Genomic DNA, 23,052 nt, shown 5'->3' with positions numbered 1-23,052 from the left:
CCAGCAACATAATCTGGGCGACCAATTACAAAAACTTACTACTGTTTTTTACCCAGGTTGTCCTGGCCTGGGAGGGTCTGAATTAGAGGGTGGAGGTCAGGCAGGGGTCATGTTGTTATTAGTCGTGGATGTCGCGATAGGGTATTTCGGAGGAGACCTGGTAGTCATCGAAGAAGTGATGCAAGAAGTCAAAGGTGGGCCGATGATCAGGATCCTTGTCCCAGCAGTGGAGCATGGCTTTGTATAATTCATCTGGACATCGGGGAGGTTTGGCCATCCGGTAACCCGCTTGCACTCGTTCTATCACTTCTCGGTTGTTCATCCCTAAAAGGCAAGAACGCATTGCAAGCGATAATGCAAAAGCAAGCAAAAAGCACACGTAAATAAGATATATAAATTGCATTAGAGAATAACTGCTTTTGAATGAAAGAAAAGCAAAACACCTGTATATTATATTATTTAGGTCATAATCAACTCTCTCGCTCTCTCTCTCTCTCTCCTGTCAGTAACTCTTCCTGTTATGGTACAGTTCTCCCCTTCTACAACAAGGCCTTGAATAACTACCTGGTTTACTCCCCTCTCACTTCACACAACCCGGCATTACCTATCAGCAGCTTATCATTTCCTCCATAAACAAAAGAAACAATGTTCTCCAGTCATGCATGTACACTTCTGTTTCTAGTGTAACCTTCACCCTCTCCTTTCAGCTCTCTCTTGGTCTTCTCTCCCACTAAATTACACTATTTTTATTAATCTATCATCTACCATTCACTCAATATGTTCATACCACAGCAAAAAACCTTAATCCACTCTTTGCTCAGCATTTTCTTTCACTTCCACTTCTTCTATCTGAGCTTCTTGTTCTATGCATCCTGTCCTCCTCACATATTGCTCTCAGGCATGACATTCTGCTCCTTCCCTTTGCACCTAGAATCCAAACTTCCCTCGGTATACTTAACAGACTTATTCCTCTTTAATTTCTACATTCTTATCAACTTAATTGGTGAAACTGTAGACACACTCTGCCATCTTTGGTACCCTTCCTTCCTCACAAAGCCTGTACTCTCTTGTCATCCATTACAACAATAAAATGATTCCAAAATATGTGCTAGCTATTTTGCTGTATGTAGCTGTAACAATGGCTAAGCATTTTGATACACCATGGGGGGTATTGCAATAACTCTTGTAATCCACAATGTCATCCAGGAATGAGGAACAAACTATTTTATTATTTTGATTTTTTCGGTTCAACACCGTGTGCATCACATCTTAACTATCCACAAATTAGTTTCCCGGTAAGATAACTCAACAGTCCAATTAGTTACAATAAAACAAAATTTACAATTCTGCACCCAGAGTGTTGTCCAATGTTATATCATATTTCTCGTGTTAAATTAATATTGACTTTCCGTTCAGCATGCATTTACATATATTTACAGTGTACATAATAATTACTGCTACTACTGCAATATCCCCTTTTGTGATTTCAAATGCACCAGCAGATATAATTACTCCAGTTTGAAGCACTTATTTTAAAGTAAACTGATTCACCTTAGAATATAAAATAGTAGCATCTTATCATGTAGTAAGCCAACAGATATGGTCAGTAATATCACCTACCTGGATATGGGTTAGCACCAAACGTGATCACCTCCATCAGCAGCACCCCAAATGACCACACGTCAGACTTGATGGTGAAGCGGTTGTATAACATGGCCTCAGGGGCAGTCCACTTGACGGGGAATTTGTTACCTGCAATAATAATAATAATAATAATAATAATAATAATAATAATAATAATAATAATAATAATAATTTAAAGAATAAATCTATTACAGTTATCAACACAACCCAATATAAACATTTCCTACAGTCAACAATGTGAACTACAAAATAATCTAAATTATTACACATTCTCAGCACTTTAGTCAACTTGATCACTAAACAATTCAATGTAAATTATAATTTAAAATGCTCTTAATATTGAGAGCAAACTACTGTACTGTATTAAGAATCAATATAAGCAAATGAAAACCAAAGGATCAACTCACAGGTGCTCGGACAGTAGTCTTCTCCCTCCACTATTCTTGCAAGGCCAAAGTCAGCTACTTTACATAGCAAAGAATCACCGACTAATACATTACGAGCAGCTAAATCTCGATGTAGTAACTGTAGGCTTTCAAGATATGCCATTCCTGCTGCAACCTGTAAAAGTAAGATTTGTTGAGCTCTGACTGTAAAAACAAATAAATATTAAAGATCTCTCTCAAAGTGACTGTGATAATGTCTTTGGAAAAACTGCTGGCTATGAACAGGTGAATGTGTGTGTGTGTGTGTGTGTGTGTGTGTGTGTGTGTGTGTGTGTGTGTGTAGTAAGATAGAGTGCATCCTTTCTCTCTGTTCTGTCTATAGGTACTTGCCATTATTGACAAACAATGAGACAAATATAACACAACTAGGTAATAACAAACACTTCAGTACAGTAATAAAATCAATGTACTGAGAGAAAAATTCCTTCCTCAATATGACTTCCTGATTAATATATTTTTCATGTCTAAATAAAGGCAAACAAGGAACTGCTTTTATAAATAATAAAAGTTTAATTTATTAACAGAGTCCAAGAGACAATGAATTCTGAATATATTATAAGTACAGTAAGTGATTTTATTGTATAACTTTCCTACTTATATTTTTTAAAGCTCATATTTTTTCTTTTGTTTAAGAAGTAATGTTCTTTCTCTCATCGTTGAACCAATTTTTTGCACAAACTATTTAAAAGAGGTTGAAAATAAGCCTTAATGAGGCTCCTACAGCCTTATTAGTTCAGTTGTGTTCCAATGGAAGTGTTTGTTACACTCTCTCTAAAATTATTTACAAGTACTGTATACATCACTGTTCTTACACTGTAATAATAATGCTGTAGCAGCTTATTGAAAAATACATACCTGTGTGGCCACATATATAAGGTCATTGAGTTTTAAGGTGCGTTCGCCTTCATTCCTGAGTAAGTCTAATAGCGCACCATTACACATGTACTCAGTGACAATCAGGATGGGTTCCTCCTTAGTACAGACAGCGTAAAGAACAAGTATATTACGATGCCGTAATTTTTTCATGATTCTTGCTTCTTCAAGGAAGGCAGAGGGACTCATTGCTCCTTGTTTAAGTGTCTTGATGGCTACTTCTGTTGAGTTATTCCACATTCCTGTTAATGATAACAGTTATTATAAACTTATTTCCTTAGTGTCAGGTCTCGGTATTATTCTCTCAAGCAACAACTAACCAATAAACACTATGTAATGAACTGTGGCATCACTAGTAAAGGCCACCATAAAATACTCACCATACCAAACTTCACCAAAAGAACCGTGTCCCAACTTTTTATCCATAGACAGGACTGAGCGGTCAATCTCCCACTGATCTTTTGTCTCTCGTGACAAGTCCCATTTCTGGGGCTGTGGACGAGGACACGGGTACTGCAGGAGACACGCTAACCCATAGTTGTTCTCTGTACGGTGGACAATGTAAAATCAGTTTACCATAATCATTGTTATTCTTAAAACATATCATTACCCTTTATTTACCTCCATATACAGGTAATATCATAAACAGTAATGGCATACATAAATGTGTAGCAGAGAAGCACTGCTCAAAATCACCAACATCTGTAACTCCTGACTTTACAGTAAAATATACCCTTCATGAATCACGGATATGAAACAAAGTGACCAAGTATAAGAGTCTGACTTTGGACTAATTTGCCCAAGATGACATAAAACAGGTGTCCAACACTCACTTTTGTAAGCATCAACTAAGTCATTGAGCGTCCGGAAGGCTTGAGATGATGTGATAAAGTACCCCCCTGTGTCTGTGACCTTGATTCGGTAGTGCTTCACATGTTCACCTTTGTTTTGATCCCAGTCCTGGTCAAAAGAGGATCTGGTTAATCTATACATCATACACAAGGAACTGGAAGTGAAAGTTTGTGCTGGAGAGACAACTTTAGGCTTTACAATCTCACTCTGGTGAAAACTGCCAGTTTGCATCCAAAATTAATAAACGTGTGAGCACTTGTAATTAACTGAATAACTCTGACATTCCTTCTCTATAAATGCAGATAAATTTTATTATCAAAAAGTGAACTTGTGTCTAAAAGACACAGCTAAGTGCCTAAGACAATGAGACATAACTACAAAATATATTCATTAACTATTCTAAATCAGAAAAAAAAGGTTAAAGTCTCTTGCTGTCATCCTATATCACTAATAAGGCTTGATATGAAAATATATAAACTCTCTCTATATCAGTTATAATCCTTAAATACTGTATTAGTCAAATACAATATACTGAATCTTGAAAGTAATATCCTTAAGGATGGGTATCATGTTTGTCTTAAGTTACTTATAACTCCTTTATTACACTTACAGTATATCTAATACAGTACTGTACATGCCAACAGTGATACTGACCCTTATACTGAGGGAATACCCATGACTAGACTGTTCGGACATGCGAATAAGGAAGGTTCCCCTTAAATTTCCTTGTGTCATTAATAATTTCTCTGCCTCCTTCCTTGCTATCTTGCTAAAGTACCAGCTAGAAAACAAAGGTTAAATATTAAGTCACATCCTTTATAATTCTATAAACACTGTACACTTTTAGCTTTTATGATTCTCACAAAATGTGAAACTGAGAAAATCCTAAGTCTGAGATTATAACCAATTGACATTTCCCTGATGATGTTTATGGAAGAAAACATTATCTCATGGGTTAAAATTGACCACAATATTAATACTGTATTCATAATTACCTTAACAGAATAAAAAATAAATCAACAAATAATCATAAGTTTCATCAGCACTGTCTCAATCACTGTGTGAATGAGCGAGTTAGGAGAGGCATTCATATAGCTTTCTGATGCATGTAAATTTAATACTTACTCTTGGCATTCAAGAGAGGAAGCCGACGCTACGTAGTTCTTAGGTATGTAGCCTTCAGTACATCTGGTCATGTGCCGCGCCAACCACCAGTCTGCATCACTGTAAACAAAAGCTCAACTGTAATAACTTAACAATATACAACTTACTGTTGCCTCACCATCTTCTCCCACTAACCTCTTTACCTGTAGTATTTCAATCCTTTCCTTCTTAAAATGTCTACCTTCAACCCTTTCCTTCTTAAAATGTCTACCGTCATCTCTTCCCTCTCTTAAAATGTCAACTCACATCTTTCTCCGAGATGTTGTGAACATATTTTTATTCCCTTTACTTTCTTTCATTAATGCACTACAGTCTGCTTTATTATCTGTATGAGTTCAATAATCTTTTCTTAAGGTCAATCACCACATCTCGTAGTGCCTTTTCACTTTATCTTTCAACGGGTGAAAAATAGCCATACAAATTTGATGAATAAATGATGCTATGATGATGATGATGATGGCGCCACTTTTAATATTTGACTTAGTTAGAGCCCGATGATTTTATCCAGGGGAGAGTGGACCCCCATACACACAAGGTTAAAGAGCAATGGTAACTCCTCCAACTTTCATTATGACCAAAAATATAAATATTCAACTTATTCTAAAAACAGAAACATCCAAAAAAATTACGGGTGAGGAGACATCAGTTCCCCTAAACTTACGCATCATTGATAATTTCCATTTTATCGCCTTTATCAAAGCTAAGTTCACCACTACTGCGACCCTGGAATGAATACATGGCCACCACAATGCGACCTCCACGAGAAGGCGTTGACGGTGTGACTGGTTCTGTGGGAATATTTAAGTCGTGAGTTAATTACAGGTTACCTTAACAGAGATAATTAATAAATATATATAATTATCCCTTCTTCATAACTCATGGCCAATAACATTAATATTATAAACTATATCAAAAGCATATACAGTACATGAAGATTTATTATTTTATGAACTGAAGACTTTGGAAGTTATTGAAAGAAAATTATAAATGAGAACTTTATTGAGCTGAAACTAAAATAAAAAGAATTTCAACAAAATCTAAAAGCTATTAAAACCACAAACCCTTTCTGCAGACACAAATGACCAAGACAACTGGTATTCAAAGTTTTTACATACATAACTTATGAGAAGATATTCAGTACTGTACCGAAGTCTTCTCCAGAAATGTATGAAAATCATTAAATCTTCTGACCAAACAAAAACAAAAAATAAATGGATAAATAAAAAAAACTGCAAGAACATGATGCACCAACGGTCGATGTCACCTTAGTGTATAGTACTGTACACACTTCATTTGTGCCATTAAACTAACTACAGTAAAACATAAAATACAGTAATACAGGTAACTCCGTTAGCCAAAATCCCTCAAACCCGGAACTCCCCGATCGCCGAAACTGAAATTTTCTCCTAAAATCGTTCCCAAAGCCTTAATTTTCCAAAAAATTACGACTTTGGAAACGATTTTCCGAGGGGCACATTTTCCAGAAAATTCTGAGAACATTTTTCCGTTACCTGGAAAATTCCGGAGAAGAGGGATTTTTATCCGGCTTTAAAAGAGTTGTCTCATTACCCGGAAGTACTCTGCACCAATTGTTCCAGCTAATGGAGATATCACTGATACCATGAGTCACCACATGTCGTGTGAATGAGTCACCCGTGTTAGTGAGGCATCATGCTCTCGGTGAGTTTTCCTTGACTGTATTTAAAGCTACTGTACTATTATATTCCACTGAGTAAAAGATGCACTGATACAAAATGTATTCAACTGGTTTTGTAAGTGAGGGCAATATTATTTGACCTTGGTGTAGCAAACTAAAGCATACAGTACATGTAAAACTGAGAGAAGATATGTGTGTTTTTGGTTAATACAGTACTAACAACAAATCACACTCCATAATACATTACTTGATTAATAAACAACACAAGTACTATTACCTTACCGATCCTCCTTGGTGAAAAATTCCACATTTACCCGTGCACAAAAGAAATACTTGTGGGTTTTGACATAAGTAGGGATGTTAAAGCCATTTTAAAGACACATCATTGTTTAAATACTGTACTAGGGTAAATCTCCAATTAACTGTGAATATTATATAGGATTAGTTATCTAATGGCACACATAACTACTGTATTACCTTAGTGATAGTAAAACACTTCAACAGTATAGTACGTACAGTAACTGTGTTCTTTTAGCTCCAATATCAAGTGAAAGTGAAAAAAAAAACGATAGAAAAAGTAATAACAACAAAAATAATGATAAAGAAAGAAGCATAGCAAAAGCAGGCAGAGCTCTCTACAGCCAAGGCACAGTGAGTCACCCCCAACATACCTGGTGTGTTGGATCTGGGGGTCCAGCGATGAGAACACCTAACTGTACCATTCACCAACACCAAACAAAAAAAAACAAAAAAAAATCGGTACAAAAGAATGTAGTATAAATCAAATAAGGTAGAGAACTATCAATCTATCTTTAATAATGTAGTAAAAAAAAATAACGAGGGGATATTTATTTCATGCATACAAAACTACAATATATATCACATAACATTTTTGTTTATTTTTTTAAACAAAGACATACAGTAGTACACCTATGTTGAAGATATTGTTGGCTCCGTTACTGGTACATCACACAAGAGCGATGAGCAACATACGGACATATAACTAGCAGTGACCTTGAACAACGTCATCATGAGAAGTACTTTAGTTATTTTTTTTCTTTCTGTTTAATTTTATGGACCAGTTCTTAGCTAGCATGATACTGTTTGGGGAGCCTGTGGTGTGGTGTGGTGTGGTGTGTCTGTGTGGTGTGGTGTGGTGTGTCTGTGTGGTGTGTCTGTGTGGTGTGGTGTGTCTGTGTGGTGTGGTGTGTCTGTGTGGTGTGGTGTGGTGTGTCTATGTGGTGTGGTGTGTCTGTGTGGTGTGTAGTGTAGTGTAGTGTAGTGTAGTGTAGTGTAGTGTAGTGTAGTGTAGTGTGTGTGTGTGTGTGTGTGTGTAAGAAATCTTTTAAATTTTGGTTCATGTGCAGAGGTCAGTTGAGGACACATACAGACACACTATAAACACCCTCCTTCCTCACACACACACACACACACCTACCTCTCAAGATAATATCGTGTCAACTCTTAACCCATAACTGTCCCCATTAAATCCTCGTCCTCAGTATACTCGCCCCCAATTACCGGTAGTACTTGTATTCTTAAGACTTCTGTAACTCTTATGAGACTCTTGTGTATGTAATAACTTTAAATTTCTTTACACTGTCTTATGTTGTTATCTGCATGTAGCCAGTTCTGATATAAAATACTTATTCCTGTACAATAATATGATAATACTGCATTGTATCAAATTACTGGACAACACAAACTTTTACTTTGGTCTGTGAGCTAATTTTCCTCTTCTTCCCGATAAGTAGAATAGTTGTGATCAATTACTGGGTTCTATTGCCGTTCAGCGCAGGTAACTTAGCCTTACCGTCCATTAATGAGAACATGTTGTGTGAGAATAAGCTTTGAAGATGATACTTGTGCAGCAGCAAGGTCATATAGGTGTTGTGATGATACCAAATCCATTCTTAAAGGTTCCTGTAGCTTCTAGTTTACTGATTATTGGAAACCTGGTGTTATAAACTTGAGGGTAAATATCTACCGTATTCATCTCTTTCCTGCTGGTTCTTCTCTTCATTAGGATTTGTTAATATGTCGTAGAGCAAAATTTCCATTAATTTCTTATTTTCAACGCAAACTACAGAATAAAATATCAGTTCCATATCTAATGACTCTTAACATATACTGAAACATAAAGACCTTAAATAAATAATAATGACTGACAACTACGGTAACTGTACATTGTTAAATCACCTCGTGCAGATATATACACTTGGCCAGTATCACATCATTTATATATGTAGGAGGCAGGATGAGGTACTGTACTACATATCATTATTAAGAGATAGAAAATATTTGAACAAGACTCGCTGGACCAAAATCTTTAACTGGATAGATATTTGGGAGGAAGAACGGACACACAGAGGGATGGTAAAGTCAGCCATTTAATGATCCCTGTCATTGGTGGTGGAGTTATAAGAATTACCGGTAATAAATAAAACAACTGAAATCTCGGCTACAGTATTCAATATCCTTAATGCATCATCATAGACAAACCTAAATTGTTCTTATCATTGTATTTATCCTTCCAATGGAGTAACCTTTATAGCAAGTTATTTCTCTTTACAGTATACAGTATCATCTTTACGTCTTTCACTTGCCTTCCATTTCTGAGTGGGACGGTTCATGGGTGCTGAAACTCCCACTAAAGGCGAGAGATTAGTACCATATGTTATCCACTTTCAGTACAATATGGTACAAAATAAAACCACAGCAACAGTTTGGAGTTTACCAGCACAATTTTGACGTACAGCATTAACTTGAAATACCCAAGGGATATTTATGTGTGTGTCGCCCAGCTTATAGTACAGTACAGGAAAAAGGCCATGCATTGGACTGGTTGATTTATTGAACTGGTTTAAAGGGTCGTGTACAGAGGATTTAGAGATGGAATGTGACTAGTTTTAGGACGTGTGTGTGTGTGTGTGTGTTAGACCATCTATATAGTGTCCATCTCCATACAAAAATTCAGTAGTGTAGGGGAGTTACTGTATACTACACTGCATCTCCCCGATCCACATGAATTTGTGAATACTTTTGGATTCAGTTCAGGGATTCAAAGTTGGCACGACACATTTTTAGGTTCATACAATATAGACAACATAAATCTATCTCACACATGCAGGTAATCATGCACAAGCACAAGCTCACACAAACACACACACATGCATACAAACATACACACACAGTTTCATGCCATTTTTCAACCAATAATAATTACCCCCTCAATACAGGGTCAGCACTGAACTGTAAAATCACTACCTCATAATACATACTGTAATTCACTGCCATTATTACGTCTCAAGAATCACGTCGTTACTCATAACTTTCTCACCACTATACAATACACACAGTAGTTCAGAACTGAGGTCATGCAGCACGAGACATCTGTTCACGTCATCGACTAAAACTAAAATCATTCCTCACAACAATACCCTGAACCTAACTTCCTATAACAGATATAATTAACAAACACTTTATCATATGAAGAAACTAACCTTTTGATCTCTACCATGACTTATAAATCACAATAAATAATAACAATAACTAAATAACACAAAATTCAATACTTTTCCATTAACTAAGAAACACTATCATGTACTGACTTGGATGTAAGACTGAGAAGAAAAAATATATAAAACTGATAAATAAAGATGAGATATAGAGAAGACGAAACTAGAGAAAGAGAAACTGAATAAACTAATATGTCTATAAAACAAAGGAATTATTTTATTCTTAATGTCAAGTTGTGATTTAAAGTTCATGGTATTCGTCACAGTCACTCGTCCGGGTAATTTAGTAACATTCATTATGCCTTGTAATTTATATCAAGATGCATTCCTAGTGTTGTCCCAATAACCCAGAACCTTCATGCATATTGACCTCTCTCTCTCTCTCTCTCATCCCCTCTCACACACACACACACACACACGGTCTCTCTCTGTCTCACACCCTCCCCCACACACATTCTCTATCTCATCCTCCCACTCACACATTATCTCTCCCTCTCTCTCACATCCCACACATTCTCTCTCTCCACACATACAGTACATATTTCCTCAAATCATTAAAAGAACCTCAAACTGCACTCAACAAGATCCTCTGGAAATATCTCATCCCTCTCCCAAAAACAGCTACAATTCTACCACCAACTTGGACTAACTTGCAACACAACCAACAGCCCTAAGCAAACATATTACACTCCATACCAGACCTGATATCAATCAACCAAGTCTATGAAGAGCGTTGGATGAAAATCATATCAATAAAAGACAGATTGACAGACAAAAGAGCATCACTGTTATAACTTCCAATCTTTAAGTTGGAGGATATAAAACTCATGGCATACCTGTACTGTACTGTATATATTTATGTCATCTTGGCTTTATTAGTTCTGTACAGTATTACAATCAGCTGTAAGCTTTTGTAAAGTCTTTCAAATCCTTTTTAGCAATATCTGAACATCTTGTACACTTGCAGATGCTTCCATGCAATAATCTTATTACTTGCATGCAAACACAAGTCAATTTAGACTACCTCAACCACCTGGTCATCCCACTGCTCAAGACAAAATCAATATAAATTCCCAGCCTGATACTGTATGACATTACAGACCCATACTGTACCTTATTCCATCCTTAAGTAATTACTATTCACTCAGTCCTCCACAACTACATCAATACACTTCATCCTTAAGCACTTTTTACAAACCTGACTTTTAATAATATCTATAAATGATGTGAAGGATCTACATTACTGTCCTACCATAAATCCCCAATGATGTAAATACAGTATACTGTATTGTACTCTTTATCACTGAATTACTGTATGCAAACCATCTCCATCTACACCAAGTAAGTCATTTCCTCGTGTAAACATAAGAAGGGCCCATCACTGTAACACATAACACCTCCCCCACATAAGGAAGGGTCCCAGGTTGGCTAGATGCAAGTCAATTTGGTGTAGGGTCACATGAGACAAGTTTTTCTGCACCCAATATTTAACCCAAACTGTCATGGGACCCAGCTCAGTGTGCCCTGGGTCGACCATGGGCCAGGAGAGCATCACCATCCTCCACCAACCACTACACTATCTGCCTGTTCTCTCTTTTCTAAACAGTTTGGTGTTGTATATCTAATCAACAGCAACAAAACACATCTGTTCCATCATAACACTCTATACTATACTGACCCAATACTGCGCACACACACACACACACACACACACACACACACACACACACACACACACACACACACACACACACACACACACACACACGCGCACACACAACAAATGCAAACAACACACACACAAACACTAAAAATTACACAAAATATACAGTACTGTACACACCAAATAATATACAGAACACATACACACTAAGACACACTCACATACAATCACACACAGAGGTACACATACACAAACAAACACACAAAAACAAGATTTAGGGTAAAAAATAATGGAAGAAAATTAACCCCTTGTGCTTCAGTCCACCATAAAAGTTAATTTGACGACTGCAGTTCAATGTATAGAATTAAAATAACTAGAGACCATAATTTTTTTTTCATAATAACTACATACAGTATAGTATAAAATTGGTCCTTATCAAATTTGTCTCGGCTGAATGACAACCAACCAACCATCACAACTTGGTGTGGTAAAGGTTCACATTAAGTAAAGTACAGTAGAAGATAACAAATGATTATTCACTTCTTAATTACAGTACAGTACTGTATAATCATCTTGTACAGGTATTAGACTACAGTAATTTATTTGGCTCTCAAAAGTTTTTTTTATTCGTTACAATTACTGTAATATACAGTAATATATAAATACTGTATATAAGTTATGTGATGCACTTTGTAAGTCATTTATCATTATAAAAAGATTTCCGCAGCTAGGTCACTTCACCCTACCAACAGTTAAGTACATTTAAACAAATCTGTCAGAACTGTTTTAATTAAAATTTTGATTTCATGGACAATTCCAATTATCTTGAGTTGAACAATAACTATGTTTCATTTATTTGTATATTAGTTTTGGAATTAATATACTGTATGAGATGACTCAGAGGACAAACAGCACCCTGATAATGTATAAAGAACAAGGGGATAATTTCTCTTGGAAGGGAACTTTAAGTAAATCTATGAACAAAGAAGAAAGAAGGGAACACTGACTGTATACTGCACTTTAAACTTTCAATATTATAAACAAACAGCCAAAATCAACCTCCCTAACCACTTACCAGACTCCTTCCGCATCCGCATGTGACTACCATGTTGCTGCTGCACCCAACCATGTGCTGGTAACCCTGAGGATGGAACCGGTTATCATCATAGTCTGCCACCAACTTCTCTTCCGCTATTTATACCCAAATTTCTTAAGAGTTCTCGTGTAAAAATGTGGAAACGAGGCACCACACCTTCCCGAGTTCTTCCGTTAAAGGATGGACGAGAAGAGACCTCTTCGTGTTTCAATGACTTATTACAAACAAAAGACCCTGAACCTGCAACAGCAATCTAAACACAGATTTTGCACAGTACATTTGATACACTCATCTAAGCTATCAAGAAATTATGTCAATATTTACCCAGTAAGCATTACACACTTGTTGAATGACTATCTTATTTCACATTTGCTGTTATTTTGTTTTCATCCACAAATGTACATCAAACACCCATTCATGATTCTCCTGGATGACATATAGGGAGCTTACAGCTTCTACTGAGGACCTCCGAGCATCACCACCCGTGAAAACCTTAACTTTCTTCCCGCATGCTCTAACAACTCCATTCAACATACATCTTTGTTGTAGTGCCAGTACATGCATATGTCAGTTCAGCCATGTGGCAAGGAAGAGGAAACCATGGAAGACACACACTTTGACTGTTGGCAAATTTGAAAGAAGGTTCAGAGCATTAATGCAGTCAGACCTCACAGTCCAACAAGAGCAGCAGTGATGTGGATGAAGGCTCCACATGCATCACTCTCCATTAGGAATAAACTATCCATATGGAAAGTTAGATTAATGTGGTGTCTGTGATTCTGTGACCAGATGGTTCACGGCTTATAAGCTAATTTATCCCCACTACTAGAGACGTGAACACATACCCAATTAAGTCATTTAGGCTACAGCTATAAACTTACATCCAAAATGACATCAATATTACACTGAGACAACCAAAACTATATGCATTGTTTTATCACTAGACAAGAGTAAGAAAATTAACATATGAATTTTAAGAATCTGACATGAGGATAATTGACGGTGACTGATCAAGAGTGTGACTGATGCAGGATTATACACATGACTCTTGACAAATTTTATACACAAGAGTATAGCAAAACTTCTACACTTAAGTCAAAGTTGTACAGTACAGTATAACATCACAAAGGGCTGCATACAACAAACTAAACAGTGAAATACAGTACAGGGTTGGACAGGTAAGACTGACTAGAGACAAAGCCTTGTAGTATTATTAACAAGACTGCAATATACCAGGTAAACTCTCTTCCTCTTAAGGCTCACTTAACCCTCATCACACAAGCTTCCTGAATAACCTTTAAAGATGGTTTCAGGAACTTGTTTAAACAGGATGACTTAAGACTTATTTTCTGATCCTACAAAATACTGTACACTGAACCTATCCACCAAATAATGACACTTTTGACAATGTACAAACACAGTACAACCAAGTCGTCAATTTACTTTGGTTCTACTTGTTTTGTCATGATAAAATTTCATTAACAAATTAGACAATAATTATCTAAGTTGTGCCTGCCCAATAAAACATACTTTTTGCCATGTTGAGCACTAAAAATATTCTAACAGCTTGCCAGAAAAAATGTTGTGGGACTGCCAGCTGAGTGTTTGAAGTGGCAATATACCTCACTGTACCCCCAGTCTAAGAGAAGAAACCCACAATGGGAGATGAAAAGTTTATTCCTTGTCCGTAACTCCACTGAGGACGGTGACAGTTGTTGCCGAAGCAGAACCTTTAGACCGCCATTATGTTTTTCTTCTCTAGTGTTGATGACGTTATGGCGACTCTCCTGTCGATACCCCATCACTGGTCAGTCAGTGAGCGTAGAGTGTTCTTCCTTGTGATTATTTTTGAATTATTTTATTTAATTTTTGTCTCTAATACAGTAAGTTGACAGAGGAACCAGACTCATTCCTGCTACACAAACATATTTTATGAAAGTTTAGATTCCTACATATTATTCATTCAATGCAATACCTGAAACCCACTAATTTCAGCTTTAATTCAACAATCAGGGAATGAAAAATAATATAAATTCATTCACACAAAATGTTAAAGTTCATTCCGTTCCAACATCATTATTGCTTTTTTAACATCTGTCCTTCTCATAATCCTTTACAGCAATCCTGAATCAAATCATTATTCACTTTGTCTATAAATCTAATTATCAAACGCACATTGGGGGGAAAAGAATTACCTGGTACAGCACATCTAAACAATGCAATTTCAATGTCCGCTGATCCTTCCTGTTTCACACGTAATGAGAATATCAATGACCATGGATACTGCATTGTTTTAATACTATTTTGTCAATCTGATTTATGAATTTAATATGAATTAGTTTTGTCACTTATAATGCTGTGTGAGAAATGTCTTGGAGATTCTTGACTAAAATTTGAATAGTAAACTTCTCTTCTATAAGTTTTTTTTTTATTTATTTTTTATCTTTTAAATTTCTGTGTTGTATTGCACACCAGGTTGTCTTTCCATCCACTTTTTTTACTCCAATTCATCTTCCAAATGTAGTTTAACTCCTTGAGTATAAAGACAACCCCTTGAGTACAGTAACATAACCCCTTCACCGCGATGACATAACCCCTTGAATGTATCTTAAAGGCATTATACTCAAGGAGTCATCATACTCAAGAGGATTAAATCATCATACTCAGAGGTACTAAATCATCAATCATACTCAAGGGCCTAAGTCTATGTATGTCAACCATCACACACCTGGTACAGTTCTGCCTCAAGTCATTGGTGTTACATGTTCTTTATGGGGTACAAGTGTAATTAACTTTACCTGAGAAGTCTTGACAGTCTGCCAAAGGGTAAGACTCATCTACACCCAAGATATATACTGTACTGTAGGGTCAACACTTAAGAGTAAACTACAAACAAGAAACATAACTAATGCTGTACTGTACAATGTCCTCTTCAACAGAAACACACCAGGGAAACTTGTCTCCAGATAAAATAAATTAAGGGACTACATTTCACACAAGAAAGATACATCAGCCATAAGGGCAGATTACAAGGGTAACTTTACAAGCATATTACCCACATACAGACAGTGTAGAGAAAGTTACCAATACTGTACATTGTATGAGAGGGAAGCTAGGTTCTAGAACTATAAATAAATAAATAAATACAGCAATACATATCTCATTAACACTCTAGTTCAGTTTACTATAAAGGATGAAGACGTAAGCACCACTGTTAGAAATACAAGTAAAATTCTAGGGATACAATAAAAATGTGACTGGGTGGGTAGGGATGGAGGGAGGGAGTTGGGACAGTAAAGAGCACATAACATACTGCCTAACAACACATTACTGCCATAACCTACAATATAACTCATCAATATAAACACTGCCTCTGCCGTGTTACTTTAATGTCACATCAACAGGTTATCATCTCTTAAAACAACAGCTAACAGGTAATACCAAATATTTTCTATGTCATTCGGTTAATAACATAAACAAGACAATGATTAGTTTTATTTTTCAGTTTATTCTCAATTTTAATACAACACCATTTCAATATAAATCTACATAAATAAGAGAAATATGTTTTATTTATTACCATATTCTCAATTTTAAAAGAACCAATTTCAATATACCATACAGTAACTCTTCCAGATCTTAAACTACCTGTTCAATCTATGGCAGTTGTGTTTAGATAAAATATAATAAATAAAGTCTAAGAATTTGTTTTACAGTAATGTCACTTTATGATTTATTTTGTGGGGTAAAGGCTTTTTCATTATTCTGTATACTGTACTGAATATAATCAACCCAGGAAAGCATTTATTACTTCTGCGTCATCTGCACGTGTTCATGTCCTTTCATATTATATTCATTATTTAATTATCTTTTTTTAAATGTTTCCACATAAGGTTATATATGAGCTGCCCCAAGACGCTTCTAACCTTCCTTTCCTTTAACGTAATATACATACTGTGTTACTCACTAGATCTTTTAAACGTTCATAATGCATTTTTGTCTGAGATATTGTTCTTTCCGTGTCACTAAGGCTTTAAATTTATTTGACACATTTCTATATACCGGTATATTACCTAACAGTTACCGTCCGTCAGTAATCCATGATTACATACTGCGTTGTATTTTGTTTTTTTAACATCGTGATAATAATTGTCCCTATTAATTGGCATTCTTCACTTAAACAGACATTTTACCACAGTTAGGATGACTGTTACATTCAAACCCTCTTCAAGAACCTTATGTACTTCTCAGAATAAGTTGTCCAATATCCACAATGCAGAAAATCAGTCAACTTATCACAGGTAAATAAAGAATAAAAATAATAAAAAACAAAAATAAAATAACAAATAATAATAATAATAAATCAACACTACAATGCTCTATACATCACAAAGTCACAAAGGATTTTTTTTTTCATTCAAAATTCGAAAAACAAAAAGGGTCAAAGAGCCATTTCTGGTCTTTAATATATCAAAGCTTACCACTCAATATGTGAGTTACCTGTGTACAATACTACCATTTTGGAAGCTCATGCACGGTCTCCCTTACACCCCGACCACGGCACAGGAACAACATTGTATCAATTATCTCACTAACACACTCTTCCTCCCACACCTCTATGTTGGCCCTCTAACCTCTAACTGCTAAATGTCTTTCTTTTTTTATAATTATGTCAATATTATTCTACAGTACTATGCCTTACTTCCTTCCACATTCTATAGAGAAACAATAGCTCTTCACTCCTCACTAGCCACTATCCTACATCATTCCAACAAAACCCTTCTTAGTATTTTTGTTTGTATAGTATTGTCAAAATTTAACCCCAAATAAAAATCTTTTTCCCCAGAGTATACATTCCCCAAACTGGCAAAATTATCTACAACCTGATATACTTTATGCTGTATCTACCAATTTTACATCTAATGATTGCAAAATTCATATCCAACCCAAAAACAACAGCAGCAAGTTAAAAGATTTCCTGCCCAGAATAAACAACAGCCTTGCTCTCCCTCTCTCTCTATCATCGCCGAAACAATGGCTAACTATGTCTTACAATGAGGTCCTGCTCATCTTTTCCCCCACACGTCCCCTACAACCTACACACCTTTACCTGCGTTCTCAATTAAAGCTCCAGGTGTCTACAACAGTTCCACATACTGCACTAGCACCCTTATTAACTCCTTATCATCATAGTATAGAGAAATATCTTCACCTTGATTTATGTCACAGGGATATTACTTCCTTCTTTTAAGACAAAAATATATAAAAGATAAATGTATACACAAAAATGAGTTGCACTACAGCCTCGTCTAACACAACAACAGGCCGCGGGGAACATCTCCCCGTGGGCAAATTTTTCCCGGCCATGAAATCCTTAACTATAAATTATGAGTTAAGTTGTTCCCCTGGAGTTCCATCTTGGTGAAAAAAAAAATCCAAAGCTCCCAAAACACCCTCAGTTCTACTCACCTTTTGAACAATTAAACTTGTCTACATATATATAGTATTTAAATAAGTTTTTCCACACTAAAATGATCTAGTACTATAATGATTTTGATATTCAAGCAGATCTCTACTGTGTATCGCATTTTATGTGGAAAAATGTAAGAGAAAGCAAAATATTTGGTGATGGTGTAAATGAATAAAATATTCCTACCTTGTATTCTAAAATAAAAAAGCAAGAAAATTCTGTGCAGATAATTTGTCAACAAAATGTATAAAATAATACAACATTATAATGAAAAATTAAGGCCCTCTCAATCACGAGATATGCATTTTTCAATACTTTAATACATGTGGTTACTCTTAAGTGGTAAAGCGTAGATGCACTGACCACTATCTCGCAGCCCTATGATCGCTGAGGTAAACTGTCAGTGTCACGGGGCATAAATACTGCTCTCTGTACTAATATTACTTAGTGTTGACACTAAATACAGTACTGTACTTTTCTTTCAGCCAACGTGTGACTGTAATGACCCACCTTGTCCTGAATTAGAGCGGATAACATCAACTCCATGTTGTTAAGTTATAAGCAGGTCTGCCTCTCGACGGGTCTGGGTAATACCGTGGGTTTCCTCCACCACCGTGGGGAGGTGTCATGGAGGTGTTGCCATCCGCTTACTCAGAACATATTAAGAGGTTCTGCATAATAGGAAGCAGAGAAGCACCTTAGCTTGAAGAGGGATGTATGTTCTGCTTGCTTGCAAATGCATCAATTTCAAAGTCAAGCCCTGAGCCTTTATCAGGAATACCTGCTGAGTGAAAGATATTGAAGAGCAGAAGCAGTTACAGCTTTTGTTGAAGCATGAGCTAACAAGAGTCAAATAACCTTCAACATGGTAGGAATATTCATTGGGCCCGCTTTGATGACCTCTGGGACTTAGGGCAAAATTTCCATTGCCTTGGTGATGGGTTGATATCGCTGAACGATGATTTAGGTTGGACATTGCCGACTCTGAGAAGGGACAATGTCTGTTAAATACAGTACAGTATGTGCATTGATTTATTTACAGCGAATCTTTCCACAGTTTCTAAACACATTATTCTTTCAACAAACCTTGGATGATATATGTACAGTATTAATAAATGCTAAATGTTTTCCAACTGTATTTTCTTAAAGGTGTATTGTTTACTGCTGGCAACATAAGTCTGGCATAACTGTAACTGGCAAATAGTAAATCAGTATTTGTTCCTGTGAATTTTCACTGCATTTTATTATTCAGTGTTGCATGACACAGCTGTACATATCAAATATATATTACAATACGCATTACTAGAGAGAGAAAAATGCAGAATCATGTACAGTACATCTCATGGATTACGCGATATTAGACTTGTTAAAACTTCAAGGAAAGACAGTGTGCGAACTTGTTGTTTTCAACCTACTGTACTATGGGCCCCATTAGTAACACTCCTCAAGTAATATACAGTACAGTACAATACTGCAATTTTATCTATTAGAAGATTCTTAAACCAATATCCATTACACAGAAGCAACTTTTTATGTTGTTGTTTTTACCAACAGTAAATGCCACTAACTGTGTTCACTTTCTTCCAGGTCTTCCAGCTTAACCTTTACAGTACAGTACAGTACAGTACAGTACTGTACTGTACTGTACTGTATAGCTCACAACTCATTCCTCAGCTTAAAGTTTCATCACGTTCATTTGTAGTTACTGTTCTTGCTTTCAAGAATTTCCTTATTATTTTCCCATCTGAATGCCTGAGCTCAGTTAAAAGTCTACCTCCATGACATAAGGCATCTGTTCACTGAGAATTATCAGTCATTTTAACATACAGTACAGTATTGTCTTTCCATTACATCTGCTAATAATGGCTTTGTTTTCTTGTTATGTCCTGTGACTTCAGAGTTTTCCACTGCCCATAACCTACCGTATCATTTTATTATAGTACATTGTAAACAAGTTTCTAAGACGAGGACAAAACAATTTACGTTTATGTACAGAAACACCAAATGGAAGACTGATGGGTCAGACTGCTGATGGTGGTTAACACTGTATGTACAGTACAGTACAGTACATGGAATTCACAGTTTTTTCTTTGTAACACAAATGCTAATACCAAACTGATCTGTGATGATTACAATACAATACTGTGTGGGTTATGAGATACTGAAAATTTACAGAATAATATTTAGAATTATTTTGAGTTTTAAATACTTTATACATTATCTTATTTGTCATGTTACTTTAGTTACGATACTGTAATGGCGAATTTAAAATTGCCCACATTTCTTTTAATATTCCATTCTTAAACTTCAAGCCATGCTGATATGAAATCGCGAGATCCAGGTGAGCACAGTCTTCACAACTGCCGTCAGCTGCATCATTTTGATGATTACATTCCATACCTTCACCTCTGATGCTCATCAATTCAAAATAAAGAGTTATTCACTTATTATAAAAGTTTAGTTCTTAACTTACCTATGTCGACGAACTGTCCAGGGTGGTTTTGGGGCTGTTGCCCTTAGCACAAGTTCTGACCCATCCTCAAATATGTTCATGCACCTGGAACATGAAATACATATTAACAGTATCCTGTACTGTACATTATAAACTGTACTGTACTGTACTTTCTTTATCATACAGTATAACATCATATCTAATAATGGGTTTTATGGCTAAAAATTAACTTAAGTGTAATGGAGACAGGAGGAGGAGGAAGAGGAAAGGAGGATGAAAGTGTGGAAGATGGAGATGAGGAAGGAAAGTATGTAGGCAAGATGTGACGAAAGGTACAGTACTGTGCCAGGCAGATGGAACCTCTGAAAGAATTAACAGCAAGGCAGGGAGAGGGAGAGAGAGAGCAAGCAAGGTGTGGGTGAAGAGGAGAGTAAGGACAGGTGTACAAGGATGGGGAGAGAGAATAAAACATGTAAAGAAAGTTATATGTGAAGGAGATAATGGGAAGAAACATGTAGTATGGAAAAAAGTTGGCTGGTGGGAAGAGAAGGAAGGAAGTAGTATGAGGAGTAAAACGAGGTGATGATGATATGGAGAGAGAGAGAGAGAGAGAGAGGTGAAACAAAACATGACTGATGACCCAAAGTGACAAAACAAATGACTTATGGCTGCGAATCCATGAACCCTGGTGTAAAGACATACATTCCTATATAGTGTATGGATGGCTATACTGACGCACTAAGTATAAGTAGACACACATAAAGGCAGACACACACACATAGGCAGACGTACATACAGACAGACGTACACACATTGACAGACACGGAGGACAGACAAACAGTAGACCATTTTGGGGAAAGAGTAAGTGTGTGTGTGTGTGTGTGTGTGTGTGTGTGTGTGTGTGTGTGTGTGTGTGTGTGTGTGTGTGTGTGTGTGTGTGTGTGTGTGTGTGTGTGTGTGTGTGTGTGTGTGTGTGTGTGTGTGTGTGTGTGAGATAATATAAAAGTGAAAGGTGAAAGGAACCATCTCTGAGTCACTGCTGAGAACCTGTCACACGAACTGCTCCTACACCCCCCCATCCCTTCACATCCATGAGTGTGTGTGTGTGTGTGTGTGTGTGTGTGTGTGTGTGTGTGTAGGCAGCCGGTACTTGAAGATGTATGGATGTGCGTGTGGATGTGCGTGCGTGCGTGTGGACATGCGCCTGTGTGTGAAAGTTTCGAGGCTTGCTTGGCCTGCTGTAGTGAGTCCGGCCCCCCACACACCACACACACTCTCATCCTGCCACACCACCATCACCATTACACCATACCTCACTATCACACACACACACACCGTCACCATCAGAAAATAATAATAATAATACTCGGCGGTTCGATATATGGCCTCTTATCTGGTTAATTTCGTCGATCAATACTCTGGCCAACGTTTAAAGAGTCCTCCTCTTCTCCTCCTCCTCCTCCTCTTCTTCCTCTTCCTCCTCCTCACTACAGCCCCACAACCTCCCTCTTTTCGTTTCCGTGTGGTTGCGTGTCATCTCTTTTCGTCCAACGTTTAGCCGTTTCCCTCCCACTTACCTCTCCATTTACTTAAGCTCCAATTCCGCCGTTTTCTCTAACTTATAGAATCAGTTGAGTATCCCCTTCACCCTTTAGCTTTTCTTTTGAATATTATTACAATAATCAGTTATTATTAAAATATCCTAGATTCGTAAGATAATAATAGTACATAAAATTATTATTGCTATTATTATTATTATTATTATTATTATTATAATTATAATTTTCACTCTACCGATAGTCACTTGTTTTTCAACTGACGTCACTGTTTCTCTAAATGACGTGACTTTGTTTATCCCGCTGACGTCACTTCCTTTATACTTTTAATTAAATGTTGATAAATAGCACAACGGTGCTGGTAATACGCGTTTTCGTCTATTTTCCGCCTTAAACCACATTTCTACCGTCTACTATCCGCCCAAAACCAATGGGAAAAAATATACCCTTTACTTTATTGCAGGAGCTGTTGCCGTAATGAAGGAGGGAGGGAGGTCTGTCTCCTACCTGACCAGCCACACTCGTATAATGGACAAAAGCACAACAAAAAGGTAACTACATCATCCTCAGAAGCTAAAGGGTTTTGGGGAGAGGAGAAGGGGAGGGAAAGGGGAGAAGGGGGGAAGGGGCGGGGAAAGGAGGGAAAAACTGGGGAGGAGGA

The 23,052-nt window shown here is 36.7% G+C and overlaps 1 protein-coding gene across 7 annotated transcripts in view; it reads right to left on the bottom strand.

Annotated features, from left to right (window-relative positions):
• LOC121873283 (tyrosine-protein kinase Src64B-like) overlaps nucleotides 1-23,052 on the bottom strand; it is a 49,521-nt gene that overhangs the window by 14,950 nt on the left and 11,519 nt on the right. For 2 of the 7 annotated variants that reach the window (XM_042376738.1, XM_042376748.1), the window contains exons 3-13: nucleotides 20,857-20,898; nucleotides 19,242-19,367; nucleotides 5,641-5,767; nucleotides 4,941-5,039; nucleotides 4,470-4,596; nucleotides 3,797-3,923; nucleotides 3,344-3,508; nucleotides 2,946-3,205; nucleotides 2,052-2,205; nucleotides 1,621-1,752; nucleotides 40-324 (exon numbers count right to left, since the gene is read on the bottom strand). In XM_042376738.1, coding sequence (XP_042232672.1) covers nucleotides 119-324; nucleotides 1,621-1,752; nucleotides 2,052-2,205; nucleotides 2,946-3,205; nucleotides 3,344-3,508; nucleotides 3,797-3,923; nucleotides 4,470-4,596; nucleotides 4,941-5,039; nucleotides 5,641-5,767; nucleotides 19,242-19,359 — 1,515 coding nt within the window. In that variant the 5' untranslated portion in view covers nucleotides 19,360-19,367; nucleotides 20,857-20,898 and the 3' untranslated portion in view covers nucleotides 40-118. Of the gene's footprint in view, nucleotides 1-39; nucleotides 325-1,620; nucleotides 1,753-2,051; nucleotides 2,206-2,945; nucleotides 3,206-3,343; nucleotides 3,509-3,796; nucleotides 3,924-4,469; nucleotides 4,597-4,940; nucleotides 5,040-5,640; nucleotides 5,768-7,307; nucleotides 7,350-12,892; nucleotides 12,959-18,893; nucleotides 19,027-19,241; nucleotides 19,368-20,856; nucleotides 20,899-23,052 lie in introns of those variants that run through there. The other 5 variants (XM_042376757.1, XM_042376766.1, XM_042376775.1 and 2 more) reach the window with 5 other exon arrangements.

Source organism: Homarus americanus, unplaced genomic scaffold (assembly GCF_018991925.1).
Source record: "Homarus americanus isolate GMGI-L3 unplaced genomic scaffold, GMGI_Hamer_2.0 scaffold55640, whole genome shotgun sequence".
Lineage (NCBI taxonomy): Eukaryota > Metazoa > Arthropoda > Malacostraca > Decapoda > Nephropidae > Homarus > Homarus americanus.
This window is presented reverse-complemented; position numbering and strand designations above follow the sequence as displayed.